The following is a 13,546-nucleotide window of genomic DNA, read 5'->3' as shown; positions in this document are numbered from 1 at the left end:
AAAATACGGGTTATTTGTGTGTAACCCGATGCTGGCTGAGGGGAACATGAATTTGTGATACCCGATGATTTTCAAAACCTGATGTAGGCACTAAGAGACCAACAACCCCCTCAGTTTGTGTAAGGCTACTGTTATAGTCGAAGTTCCCCTTTTATATCTCCTGAGGTGTTCCAGAGTACCCCCAAGACCTGACAATTGCCCCCAGGACTTGCCTGGGATAACCCAAACACCCAACCCTCTCTTCCCTCAGTTCATCAATTGAACACACGATGAGGTGTATCGCATTCATATATGCAGTCTCAATTGTTGCCGTTGTCACTTATTAGGCGTCAGGGTCATACGTCATGTCACTCCAAGCATCAGTAGAAAAATCAGTACCATAGGATTTGACCATTTTTCCATTACTGATCTAATACGTCGAGGCCCTCGACCCCTCTATCGTACATGTCCTCTTCCTTCCATCCTCCATGTCTTCATTTCATAGGCGTAAGCTCGTTAGGTATCATGTAGTAAGTTTTGGTAATAGGCGAATTGCCCAAATTAAGCCTCCTCGGAAGAGAGTGCCCGATTTAAGCCTCCTTCTCGGAAGACAGCGCATCGTAAGGCGCCTTCTTGTCGACGTGCTCCTCGCGGCCGCCGGTGGCGACGGGGGCGGTGCTGGCGCCGAGCGCGAACTTCTTCTCGGCGAGGCGGCCGGGGTCATTCTCGGTGCCGAACTCGGCGCTGGTGTTCTCGCCCTGCAGGTTGGGGTCCTCCTTCAGGTTCTTGCCGTGGGGGCCGCTGGCGTCCTGGTTGTTGATGTTGCCGATGTAGCCGGGCGCGGTGCCGACCGATTTGGCGGGGGCGCCGCCGGAGGAGGAGGTGGTGTTGGCCTGTTGCGAGGCGCCCTCGGTGACGCGGTTGCTGGACTGGAAGGCTTGCGACTCGGTGGCCAGGGAGTCGGAGACGGCGCCGCTGCCTTCCTGGGTGACGGGGGCTTGGTTGCCCATGGTCACCTTGGTGCCTTCACTGGGAGCTTGACCGGGCATTTTGAGATGGGTTGTGTTTGGTGTGGATTGATGTGTGGTGGTTTTGATAATGGATTGCTTCAAGTCTGAAGATTTATGTAGCTGAGAGCTGGTCGAATGAATAATGAATTGAATGGTATGAGAAAACTTCCAATTACTTAGACGAAGGCACTGAACCTCTTATAAAAGGCCTACGGCAAGCAATATTGAGGCTCCCAGTCACCTATGACATGAGGCATGACGTCACGCCCACGGAGCCCTGCCCGGCCACCTTGCGACAGCTTTAGGGGTCTATGACTTCACAACCGCTGTTAGGCTGCCATTCAACACACAAATTCCCGAGCAAATGGACCAATATGTGGAGAGCTGGGCGAAATGGTTTGCTGAAATGCGACCAGAGATCAGAGCAGATCGACAACCTTCAGGGCAAACTGTCAAGATGATACGGGTAGTGATGCAAGCCCGCTTAAGGATCGCCCATGCAAGAGCCGCCAGTGGATCAGGCACTGCCAGTGGACCAGCACTAGCCCGCGGACCATTTTGTCCGTGACAGCCCACCCGCCAATGAAGGCCCGAATTAGAGTTGGACCTGGCCAAACTTACAAGTCTGTACCATTGATATCTCCAAAAGTCTCCTCTTATCAAACGGCAACTATTTGCTGTTCAGTCGATCGCTTTCATCTCTCTCCATATATGGTATATCTACAGAACCGATCGATCTCCCAGCCCCAAATAAAGCGACGTAATGCTGCATCTTGACACAACGCATTGAAGAAGTCTGTCTGTCGGTTTCCTGGTAGGTAAGTAGGTAGCCAGGCTGCCAGGTTAGCACTGAAATGGCCTTGGCAGCGACCCTTCCGCCGACGCAGCCTGCATAGCCTTGATCGTGGCATACAGCCCCCCGACGCAAATAAAAGCACCCGCAATGACGGTAAGCACATTGATAACGACCATGAAGGGCCGATGCGCCCACGCGCGGAGCCCGCCCTCGAAGTAATACGTGTCGTGGAGCCAGAAAGCGCCCGCGAGGCCGTAGGTGTACCAAGCCGCGAAGAGGGCGGCCGTGATGCCAACCAGGTAATTGAAGACAGGAATCCCCACCGCCAGGACGAACGCCGCGACGTTGGCCAGCAGGATGAGCAGCGTCCAGGCGCCCCAGCCGGTGACGGTGTGCGAGTGCAGGTGGCGGCCGTGCCGGAACAGCCGGACGAAGACGAGCTTGGCCGCGGTGTGGCTGTAGAGGCTGCCGGCGAGGAAGAAGTTGGGGATGGCCAAGCCAAAACTGATCTTGGACCAGAGCGGGCTCAGGCTCAGCAGGCTCGGGCTCGCGACGCCCGACCCGACGTACCAGTACGTCACGCCCGCGAAGACAATGTAGAAGGCCGTGGCGACGAACTGCAGCGTCCAGGCCGCCTTCATGGCGTCCTCGGGCCGGCGCATCTCCGAGATGAGGATGAAGAACATGAAGTGGCCCGCGTAGGCGAAGACGGGGTTCGTGATGCTGACGAAGGCCGAGGTGAAGTCGGTGGCCACCGCGATGGCGATGTCGCCCGGCGCGGTCGGCACGGCGCCCGCGCCCGCCATGGCGACGATGCCGGCGACGAGGATGGAGGCGGTGGCGAGGATGGACAGCCAGGCCAGCTGGTCCAGGGTCCGCGGGAAGCTGAAGAGCGTGATGGCCGCCGCGAAGATGCCGGTGAAGGCGACGGCGCACAGCCGGTGTCCCGACAGCTCGCTGAGGGCTAGCTGGCCTGCCAGCATCTGGCTGCCGGTGCCGCAGACGGCGAAGATGACGGTGCCGCCGCCCAGGATCTCCCTGCCGATCGGGCCAAACATGACCTGCCCAGCGTCTCCCATGTTGTGCACTGCAGTGATACGGGGCTCGTCAATCATCATTACTCTTCCCAGGAACCACGCAGAAGAGCGGCAACTCCCTACTCCGTTAGAGGGAGTTCGGCTTAGGTAGGCACTTACCCTGAGGATGCCGGAGCTTGAATTGAATCAAGGCCCATGCCGTGTACGTCGCGAAGCATCCCAAAAAAAGAATGACGACAATACCGGGTACGATGCCAACCGCAGCCAAACTGCTGGGGAGACTGAGCATGCCGTTGGAGACGATCTCGGTGATCATAAGCACGGCGACCATGGGCCACCGCAGGGTCTTGTACTTGATGTCGTGGCCCTCTTCCGACCCGAACACGTCGTTGACGGTAGCGGGCCCGGTCGGATGGATTTCGCCATCGTACTGGTCGTGCTCTCTGCCCATTTCGAGCAGGCCATCGTCATAGCCGGACTGCGAGGGCTTCTCACGGGGTATATGGCCCGGGTCGTACGTGTTGTGGCTCATCGCAACTCTTGGCGCGGTCGTACTTCTGTCACACGAGAAGCTTCCTCTGGTGCGAGTCACGCTACCGACCGGGAACGAGAAATAATGTCCCCGAGTATTTGTCCCACGCCCTCCAGGAGCGACTGAAGTATACGTTCTCGCAGGTCCTGCTCTGATGCGCTTCAGTGTTCAATCGTCGAAAAAGTGATGATGGACTTCAGAGGCATTTTGGGCAACGGCAGGGGTGGCAGATGTTGCATGTCGGAAGTGTTTCGGCAATAGGAGGGAGATCGCCATTCCCTTATCAATCCCTCTCATGTCATGTCTTGGATGCGGGAGGCGGGGTTGGGGGGTGCCAGCCACACCGGATGCAATGCAGCCAGTGGCAGGGGTCTCAGTTGACTGCATAGGGGGGTAATGCCTGGAGTTTAAGGCGTAGGAATGCGGGGGACTCTTATCGCCAGACGGGACTGTCAGCATTTGGCATCATATCCCTTCACAAGATAGCAATTGACATGCATGCACCACGTCATGATGGTGATGGTGGCTAATGAATCTGCTAAATTATCATTATTAGCTGTTACCTACTTGGCGTCAGCTCGACTTTCCCCAGACAGCAACATTCAACGTCGTTCTTAGTGAAGTGCGGCCAGTCTCGTTGGCAGAAACGGCCGCCATTTCGAATATCGCGTAGCCTAAAGTTACTTGGGGGAGTTTTGACAACTCTAGATTATGAGAGCATATCCTTGCTTCGGGCCGTACCGTTACCCACCCTAGTGGTACTACTACTGCCTTGAACCACATATTTCATGCAGGGCGCTATCAACATCCCGTAAACGAAATTGTTTCTTTTGTCGCGTGTCACGTATTCTATATAAATTCACTTACTCTGGATAGCATTTACACACATCTACTTGTTTATTATCGATTTACCGCGAGGTTGCTCTTTACGACTTACGGCACTGCGTAAGTCCGTCTAGCTGTTTCCGAAAAGACAGAGAGGAGTTTGATAGAGTGAAGTCCATGTCTATCGTTAATCAATGTCTCTATCAAGTAAAAGCCTAGTATGGCTTCTTGGCGTGGCCGCACCAACAGGAGTGGAAATACTAAAGTGTGTGTCATGACTGTTGTGGGTAGGTAGGTGGGCACACATCCCTTACCCCTTTCGCGAGAGAACGGTGGTTGGGGTTCATTTCATTGCAGCATGGAATTAGATAACAGGAATTGTTCTTGGCGAAGATGAGGTTGATACTGACAAGATCATGCTGCAAAGATGGGTGGCAATCCACCACGACGCTTATCGACAATGTCCAGATGAGGTGACGTGGGCCTAATCCGATATTATCACCTCTATATCACGGCCAGATGAATCATATCCGAGTACTATCACATCCTTCTTTACCAAGCTTCCCATTTTCAGTCAGGAGTATACACGAGAAATGCCACGCGTCAAGGTGTGGTCCCAGATGTGCCGGGAATTTTGTTGTACAATGAGGCAATCACGTCTTGGATCTAAAGTTGAAAAACAAGATTTTATTAGTTTCCTCCAACTCCTTTTTACTAGACTATTTATGTATGGGCTTTTCTTTTCAAAACGATCTGTTTAATCTAACTACAACCCCCTAGTCAACCGATCACAACTATCTCCGGGGTAGTCGATTCCCGGGTGTCAAGGTGGCGGCAATTCCTCCTAAATCACACCCACAATCTCTCACTCCTATCCCCCTCAGATGGAGCATCCCCCTCGCACCCATAAGGGCAACCATCTTACTTAGAAGTAGTGGTGGTGGTAGTGACCGTCTTAGTCGTCAAGCCAGTGGGCGCCGGGGTGACAGTGGGCTTGGGCGTGACGGTAGAGCGGGTGCAGTCTCCCGAACTGGGGTTAGCCGCGTTGGAAGCGGACCAGCTGTCGGTGATGACGAAGAGCGTGTTGTCGCGCCACTGGCCCTTGTCGGTCGCGTAAGAAGCGGGCCAGCTCTCGGTGTAGAGGGCGCAGACCTGGCCCGCGGGCGTGGAGACGGACGGGGTCCCGGCCTTGTCGCCCTTGGTCACTTTCACCAGGGTGTACGTGTTGAAGAAGCGGCAGGGCTTCTTGCCGCCGTCCCACTTGGCGTCCCACTCGCGCTGCGCCGTGCAGGCGTCGGCGCACCGGCCCGTCTGCAGCGGGCCCTCGGTGAAGAACTGCTGGCCCAGGTACGTGTCCCGGTCCTTGCAGTCCAGCGGCGCCCGGATCGAGGCGTCGCCCAGCGCGACCGGGACGGTGTAGTTGGTGACGGGGGCCGCGGCCTGGGCCTCCAGTTCGAAGTTGACGGCGGGGCCGGCCCCCTCGACTTGCTTCCAGTCGATCGTCTCGCCGAGGGCGAGGCCGGCGACGGCGGCGAGGGTGGCGGCGATACGCATTATGGGGGCCATTGTGAATGGATTTCTGTCTTGTGACTTTGGAGCTTGGAGACTGCTAAGGTTGCTTGGGTGCGGTTTGGAAGGGGGAGGAAGTTGGAAGCTTGGTGATGTATTGAATGATGTCTGGATATTTTCTCTCTTGGACGAGGGTTCGGCATGGGTATTATATAGTTGACATGCCACTGCATTTGGCCATATGCTCCAATTTCAGGGCGTCTTTCTCGAGTCCCCACGAGGAACCATTGCCGGTAGTTTGATGGGTACCTTGCCGGGCTCCAAGAGCGGGGTGTGCCGAGATGGTTCCTGGATCTAAGGCGGGCCGACTAAGTGGGAGAGGCGCACCGTCGCCAAGCCTCGGACCTGAGCTCGGCGATCGCCCCGGCCCATGTTCGGGGTCAGCTAAGTCCGTCCTAGGCATAGGTAAGGTTCTCGTATTGCTAATAGACCGAGGGTAGCCATGGCCCATTGTTCCTCAATGTTCACTGTCTGGCAGCGGAACCTTGAAGCCAAGGCTTGGCCACTGGATTCTAACCCCTTCGATTCTCAGCATTCTCGAGGGGCCTAGAACCGGGCCGTGGCCTAAATACTCCTTACACAAGGTCCCAAGGGTGTTGTGGCTGAACGGCCACGTGCCGGACAGGACCACATTGGAAAGCTAGCAGTGGTTGGTGATGGTCTCTTGGTTGACAACATCCCCGACTGCTGAAATGGTACGGAGAGTGCCGCTTGGATAATAGAAGCAACACAGTATGTGAAAACACACCTGGCTATTCCATTAGCGTCTCAACATTGATCAGTCGATACGCTATCTTCTCTGTCGCCTGCACCAGTGCCTAGTTTCACCCTTTCTTGCTTGATGAAGGGTCAATCTAGTTAGCTGACTTGAGCAAGTTGAATATTCTAAGCTCTTGGCTGTAAAGACTTCGTACTACCAGCAACTACTCGGGCATTTGCATGTTCCAAACATAAATTTCCCTCACAGACTACCGTTACGCGAGGAAGGGAGAGGAAAGAAAAGAGATGTTGGACGATGTTATCCAGGAGGAACCCATCTTGATTAACCTGACAATGAAGTTGTTCCGCAATGCAAGTTATAGATTTATCCATATTGGACGCGGGTTACTTCGAGGGCCATCCCGGGGTTTCTTCGTTCAGGAGGTTGAGGATTACCAGATGTTATTGTAACCAGGGTACAGCATATTGCCTTGGTCTAGGATATTACCATTCTGCATATGGAATCCCCGATGTGCCAAGACTACACATCATAGGTAGAAAAGAACTTTGGGTTGAAACGTTTTCACTGATTTCGGTGTACATTGATTTGGTTTTGTACATATGATACAATTGGCAACAACCTCTGCGGTAGAATCCCATCTGTGGATTGCTTTCGTCTCGACTCGGCTACTCCTGGCTTCTGCAGTTCTCTGTGGGAAAGTGACTTGTCGGCCAAGAGCGCAGAAGCAGGCCCGTTCGTTGAATCCATCGGCATCAATTCATAGCCTCCACCTATTTCTTCTTCGACTTCGTCGACCCCGCCATCTTGGCGCCCTTATCCTCGGGCATACCCACAGCGTACGACGAAATCAAGTCGCCCAGGGGATCATAGCTGCTAACGAATTTCGACTCGAAACTGGCAGCGCCGACCTTGTCGTCCTTCTTCGCCGCGTCGCCTCCCTTGCTGCTGCCCTTGGTCTCGGCCGCCTCCGCCGCTCCTCCCTCGGGGTCCACGCTCTCGGCGTCCCAGCCGCGGCCGTAGCGCCCGCGGAAGGCGGCCAGCTTGCCGGCCTCGTCGACCTCGACGTTCTTGAGCGACTTCTCCGACGGGTTCCACATGACGTGGTTGCGCGTGTCCTTGGTCGACTTGTAGAGCGCGTGCGGGCTGCACGTGCGCAGCGTGAAGGTCGAGCCGTCCGACAGCTGGACGACCTGCGTGAAGGCGTAGGGCCGCTTCGGCCGCCGGATGAGCGTCGCGTTGCGGGTCTGGGTCTGCTGCAGCGTCGGTATTATGGAGGAAGAGGTCGTCTGGGGCGCGAGGGTGTTGAAGGTGGAGAGGGTGCTGCTCGTCGTTGGCCGCCGGGGCAGGGCGGTGGGCAGGCGGGATGCCATTGTGTCGATAGGGTATTTGCGATTTCCTTCCAATTCAATTCGTAGAGAAGATTCACAGAATCACGGCCTGTGGTGGGTGGCCGAGTGCGTCGTAGCGGGTTGTCAATTGCGGCTGGCAGCGCACTTCGGAGCTCGACGTCGAATTGAAGCTCCAAGAAAAATCAGGACATTCAACCGCGATGGGCCGTCAGCCCACTGGCGCTAAAAGGCCAGGGGACCACTGCAAGCAATTGGCAAATGGGTGGCAGGTGGGCTGCCGGTAGCGATCTTATCAGCTTATCGCTCCTCAGTCAGTGGACGTCACCTCTGTCCGCCCCGCTGAAATTTATCGCAATTGGAAGAGAGCTCCGAGCCGAGCTACAGATTGAACTCTTGTAGATTGCGACAAAGAGGACCCGGTAATCCCTACGATGTACGAGACGAGGTCGGAGACGAAGCAAATCCCCGCCTCTCAGATCCGTCCCGAAGATACGATGCGATGAGCCGCAATCGCATCTTAAAGCGAGCGCTCGGCCTCCAAACATCCATTTTTCCCAGCGGTTCGCATCTTTCGCCCATACCCCAGAAGCGATGGAATTCCAACGATGCGACAAAGCCCGCCTCGGGCATGTCCAGTCCCAAGATCAACTCGGACTCCAAGCAGCATGGTGATTGTCCCTCCAAAAACCCCAGCAACGAGTTCCTGGCTGACAAGGGCGGCAATTGAAAGATAATGGCGCTGGCGTTGCACCAGGTGCGCCCATGCGAAACGGACTCCAGTCACATCAAATCAACGACCATCACTTCAAGAAGCTCATGCGACACGTCCCACGTCCAGCAGTCGTGGTAACCTCAGTACACTACCCCCGAATACCGGGAAGAACGCCGCAAGAGAACGAATTGCACAATGGCCAAGATGGAGGAGCTGGGTCGCCCGGAGGTGGTGCATCGATTACAGGCCCTACCCCCCGCGCCATGACGGTATCCTCCTTTTCGTCGGTGACGCTCGACCCGAGACCGACCGTCACCTTCAGCATCACGAAGCCGAGCCGCACATACGACGCCATTGCGAATAGTCGCCGGTTCAACATCCATGTCCTTTGCGACGACGAGAACGGCGCCCGCCTGGCACATCACTTTACAAAGGGCAATGCCCCCACACCAGGGGCGTCCCACAATCTGTTCAATTTCGACAAGTTCCCGGGACTCAACGTGCGACTATCACATGGCAGAGAAGAGTGGGAAAGTTCGTGGCAAAATATGCTGGCTGGAACCCCCAAGTCTTGCCCTACCACGCCGTTGAGTCTGAACAGCCCAAAAGGGACCGCCAACGGGGTGCCCTGCCTGCAGGGCGACGCCGTTCTCTATGTGCTACGGTGCATCGTCGCACCCAAGCCTGAAGGCGCGAACGGTGGTGGCCTGATCGACGTGGGGGGTAGCGCCATCGTCGTGGGCGAGATCGAAGATTTTATACATCGGGGTGATGCCCCTGACGTCGACCCCACGCCACCGCACGACGCAATGAGCCTGACGTATGCCCATCAAGAGTATCGCAAAATGGGCGATAAGCTAGAGCATGGCGAACCACAGGAGCCCAAGAAAAGTTCCTGAATACCCAGACTATCGCGGAATAGACGCAAACTTGTATATTATATGTAGACATGGGTTAGACTGTATAGAGTCGATCAGGGGCATCATATCTCCAACCAGCAAAACTTTGCATCCTCGCATCTACGGATGTTTATAGATTGGAGGCACCACATATATTCCTATTTGGGTGTTAGTTACCCATTGATACTGTAGATACTGCGGGAATACATCTGCAGTGACACCGGACTGACCCCCTGCAATTCCGCACTACCCCGGCTCATAATCCGGCATCGTGGGTCTCCCAGGAATACGGACCAGCGCAGAATCGGATAGCACCATGAGCCGTGAGAACCACCGGGATCCACCGCAAACAAGCCTTGGTGGCACAGAACATATCTGTTCGCAGCCAAGCCGTTAGACGACGAAGTTAAGTCATACCAACCTGGTGGCACCTGACTCGTCAACGGGCATACGACTTCTGGACCCTGCAGGCTGCAGATTCTGAGACCCTGGAAGCCCGGCTGACCGACGGTGTAGGTTGTGCGTACATGAGTTGAATTGCCGAGTCCGCCAGTGCTCGCCTATCAACGGCCTCGCCATCTCGCTTGCTTGCTTTGGGTGATACGCCAAGAGGCGAGATGTCGACCGCGCATATGCATCTACTCGAGATCTAGCCCGTCGTCACGACCTATGTGGCTATACCGACCGATAGCCCGACTGGGAATGAATCGCAAATGAGCAGATGCCGTAAGATGTTTGACTCCGGCGTCTCTTTGCTCCAACGGGACTGGTGGAGTGGCTCAGGATGTGGTTTACCGGATCTGGACGGCTCCTGGGTCGTTGATTGGGTGCTACTTATTTACGCATGTCGCAAGCAACCGCGCTAACCTTGCAGATCGGCAAACAGCTGCGTCTTTATCCGACCTTGCCTAGGCGATGCCACTGTCATTCCCACCTCACCAAGTAGTACGCCGATAACGAAATATTTTCTCGTCTTTCATTTTCAGGATGAGCTTTACGATTCTTTTAGGCTTGCCTGACTTTGGCACTGCGATTGGGGGTATATGTGACGTTCCTGCACATCTGGCATCCGATTAGCCGGCACGAATCATGGCTGTACACCATCGGTCAGTCAGTCAATGGAGGTTGCCACTACCAACCTGCGTCTAGGTAGTGGGCCAACCACGCAGTTAGCCGTTGCTTGACAGACAACAACCCCTTTTGAGCCAGCGAGCTATCGCATTCGATCACCGTAAAGGGGGGCCCATGACCAAAATTGGAAGACGCATATGTCAAACGTACCTAAACTTCCATTTGCAAACGATGGCTTATGCATACTCGCGAAGCTTATCTCTCCACTTGCTTGAGATGGATGACCTACCGAAACCATGCACCGTGTGTGTGTATCCTGACCAAGTTTGTCATATGTCGTACGCAAACACGGCTTTCTTGTGCTGCATCCCACAATCTGAGCCGATATTGCGTATTATCAGGCTGTCGCTACTGTTATATATATAATCTCCCCGTTATCTTTCTCCCTTTGCTGGAATCTCGTGAAAACTTCCATACCCTGTATCTAGCGACAACTGTAATTTCGGATTTCCACGATGCTGCGTCTCTCCATTTCTGCCATGGCCCTGGGCCTCTCGGCCCTGTCGACGGCGCTTCCGGGCTCGACTGCTGCCCGCCTGGACAAGCGGTACACCGAGCAGCTCAACGGCGTCCACTACAACGTGTTCGAGCACGCCGGCACGGGCGCGAAGCTGTCCTACGTCAACAACTCGGGCATCTGCGAGACTACGGCCGGGGTGAACCAGTACTCGGGCTACATCTCCGTCGGCGACAACATGAACATGTTCTTCTGGTAGGAAAAGCCATGTCCCGTCCCCATGTTTTCCGTTGATAAACTTCCATCGCTTACTAACCGCCCCCGACAGGTTCTTCGAAGCCCGTGAAAACCCGTCGACGGCCCCCCTGGCGGCCTGGTTCAACGGGGGCCCCGGCTGCTCGTCCATGATCGGGCTCTTCCAGGAGAACGGGCCCTGCCAGTTCTACAACGGGTCCGCGGAGCCGTCCCTGAACCCGTACAGTTTTAATAATTTTGCCAACATGCTCTACATCGACCAGCCCGTCGGCGTCGGCTTCAGCTACGGCAACGACTCGGTGGACTCGACGGTCTCCGCGGCCCCGCAGGTCTGGGCGCTGCTGCAGACTTTTTACACGCAGTTCCCGGAGTACGAGAGCCGGGATTTCGGCATTTTCACCGAGGTATAGTTTAACACTCACGGTTTCGTCGTGCCCCCTTCTCCACAGAGTGTGTGCGTGACTAACAAACCACCAAGTCCTACGGCGGCCACTACGGCCCCGAATTCGCCTCGTACATCCAAGCGCAAAACGCGCAGATCTCGACCCAGAAAATCAGCGGCGAGCCCATCAACCTGGTCGCCGTCGGCATCAACAACGGCTGGTTCGACGCCAAGATCCAGTACCGGGCCTACGTCGACTACAGCGCCAACAACAGCTACAACCAGATCCTGTCCCCCGCGCAATACACCGACTACATGAACGCGTACGAGTCGGACTGCGCGCCCGCCGTCGACGGCTGCGCCGGCGCCGGCGCCAGTGGCTCCGACGACAGCTGCAGCCAGGCCCAGGACACGTGCACCGAGGACATCGAGAACGCGATCATCGGCGAGGCCGACTTTGACCCGTACGATGTGCGCCAGCCTGAGGACGACCCGTTCCCGCCGGGGCAGTATATCAGCTACCTCGGCAACGAGACGGTGCAGAAGGCGATTGGGGCGCAGTCCAACTTTCAGGAGTGCCCGACGGCGCCATACCAGAAGTTCTCGAACACCGGCGATAGTAAGTTCAAATTTCCCCTCTATCTATTGCAGAAAAGTGCTGGCTAGGCTAACCGTGTCTTTTCTCTTACTCATCGTGCAGACACCCGCTCGTTCCTCGCCACGCTGTCCGACGTGGTGCAGTCGGGCGTCCAGGTGCTGCTCTGGGCCGGCGACGCCGACTGGATCTGCAACCACATGGGCGTCGCGGCCGTGGCCGACGCAGTCGACTTTGCCGGCGCCGACGACTTCCAGGGCCAGCCGCTGCAGCCGTACACGGTGAACGGCAAGGAGACGGGCAAGTACAAGACGGTGGGAAACTTTACGTATCTGCAGGTGTATGCGGCGGGGCACGAGGTCCCCTTATTACCGTAAGCATTGATTTCCTTCTGTTTCTCCTTATCTTTATTCCTTCTTCAATATATACCAAATGTCCTCTGCATAAGCAAAGTGCAAAGAAAGGAGATGATGCGCTCTATTTGCTAACCACTTCGACCAGAGCCGGAAACCGCGCTGCAAGTCTTCATGCAGACCATGCAGAAGAAGGGCATCACATCCACTTGATGCAACTAGGGCTGAAGGGTGCCACCAGCTTTGGGTACAAGCTGCTGATGTCATGCCACGCTTGGCGTTCCCAAGATGAAGAACTCGAGTAGATTCTACATAATAAAAAGCATATCTCTCTAGGACCGCCGTTCTCCTATTCTCGTAGGAATCTTGTAACTTCAAAGATCGTGGCAACGGCGAAGTCACACAGTATTTCCCCTTTTCACAAAACTACCATGCCATAGGGAGTTGATCCCAACCAATCATTTGGAAATCGGGGATGTGCTAGAAGCCTCGGAACATCTGCGAACTTTCTGGATCTGCACTGACTTGAGCCGGCAGAGATTGCTTTTCTTTCTAGCTCCAACTCTTTTCCTTCTTCGAAACCGCTTGAAAGCTGAAACGAAACGTTCTGACCCAATGCAGCTAAGCCACACCCCTTTTCATCCCACATGAACCACTGGAGAAAGGCGCAAAGTTCGACAACGTCATTAGCCCATGGCAATTTCTTGTTCCAATTTGCCACTCCTCCAAATTATCTGGGATATCTGATAATACGTCCCCAATATCAAAGGACCAATGCGAATATCCCTAGTCGTTGATGATGTCCATCCTGCCTTGCCCCGCCTCACCCACAGATTCGCAGATTACGCACACGCCAATACCACCAACCCCGCATTCCGAGGATGCATCTGACAGCCACCACCCGGCTAGCGTGTAGGGGCTAAGGCGTGGGGGATATTGACAGT

The 13,546-nt window shown here is 55.3% G+C and overlaps 6 protein-coding genes across 6 annotated transcripts; 2 read left to right on the top strand and 4 right to left on the bottom strand.

Moving 5' to 3' along the window:
- Positions 1–569: 569 nt before the first annotated feature.
- On the bottom strand, positions 570–1,028 carry PG985_014709 (uncharacterized protein; the record flags this gene model as incomplete). Its single annotated transcript, XM_066834475.1, has 1 exon — positions 570–1,028. One exon carries the CDS (start codon positions 1,026–1,028, stop codon positions 570–572), a length of 459 nt encoding a protein of 152 aa, XP_066679215.1.
- Positions 1,029–1,832: 804 nt separating this feature from the next.
- Positions 1,833–3,354, bottom strand: PG985_014708 (amino acid transporter; the record flags this gene model as incomplete). Its single annotated transcript, XM_066834474.1, has 2 exons — positions 1,833–2,941; positions 2,982–3,354. The coding sequence occupies 2 exons, from the start codon at positions 3,352–3,354 to the stop codon at positions 1,833–1,835; spliced, it is 1,482 nt and encodes a 493-aa protein (XP_066679214.1).
- Positions 3,355–5,100: 1,746 nt separating this feature from the next.
- On the bottom strand, positions 5,101–5,745 carry PG985_014707 (uncharacterized protein; the record flags this gene model as incomplete). The annotated part of the gene is made up of 1 exon (XM_066834473.1): positions 5,101–5,745. The coding sequence occupies one exon, from the start codon at positions 5,743–5,745 to the stop codon at positions 5,101–5,103; it is 645 nt and encodes a 214-aa protein (XP_066679213.1).
- A 1,494-nt stretch (positions 5,746–7,239) lies between these two features.
- PG985_014706 (mitochondrial 54S ribosomal protein bL31m) lies at positions 7,240–7,839 on the bottom strand (the record flags this gene model as incomplete). The annotated part of the gene is made up of 1 exon (XM_066834472.1): positions 7,240–7,839. One exon carries the CDS (start codon positions 7,837–7,839, stop codon positions 7,240–7,242), a length of 600 nt encoding a protein of 199 aa, XP_066679212.1.
- Positions 7,840–8,580: 741 nt separating this feature from the next.
- Positions 8,581–9,429, top strand: PG985_014705 (flavin reductase like domain-containing protein; the record flags this gene model as incomplete). The annotated part of the gene is made up of 1 exon (XM_066834471.1): positions 8,581–9,429. The coding sequence occupies one exon, from the start codon at positions 8,581–8,583 to the stop codon at positions 9,427–9,429; it is 849 nt and encodes a 282-aa protein (XP_066679211.1).
- A 1,586-nt stretch (positions 9,430–11,015) lies between these two features.
- PG985_014704 (uncharacterized protein) lies at positions 11,016–12,626 on the top strand (the record flags this gene model as incomplete). Its single annotated transcript, XM_066834470.1, has 4 exons — positions 11,016–11,272; positions 11,346–11,676; positions 11,751–12,273; positions 12,355–12,626. 4 exons carry the CDS (start codon positions 11,016–11,018, stop codon positions 12,624–12,626), a joined length of 1,383 nt encoding a protein of 460 aa, XP_066679210.1.
- Positions 12,627–13,546: the final 920 nt, after the last annotated feature.

This window comes from Apiospora marii, assembly GCF_038362585.1.
Source record: "Apiospora marii strain CBS 49790 chromosome Unknown utg000011l_segment0_segment0, whole genome shotgun sequence".
Taxonomy (NCBI): Eukaryota; Fungi; Ascomycota; class Sordariomycetes; order Amphisphaeriales; family Apiosporaceae; genus Apiospora; species Apiospora marii.
This window is presented reverse-complemented; position numbering and strand designations above follow the sequence as displayed.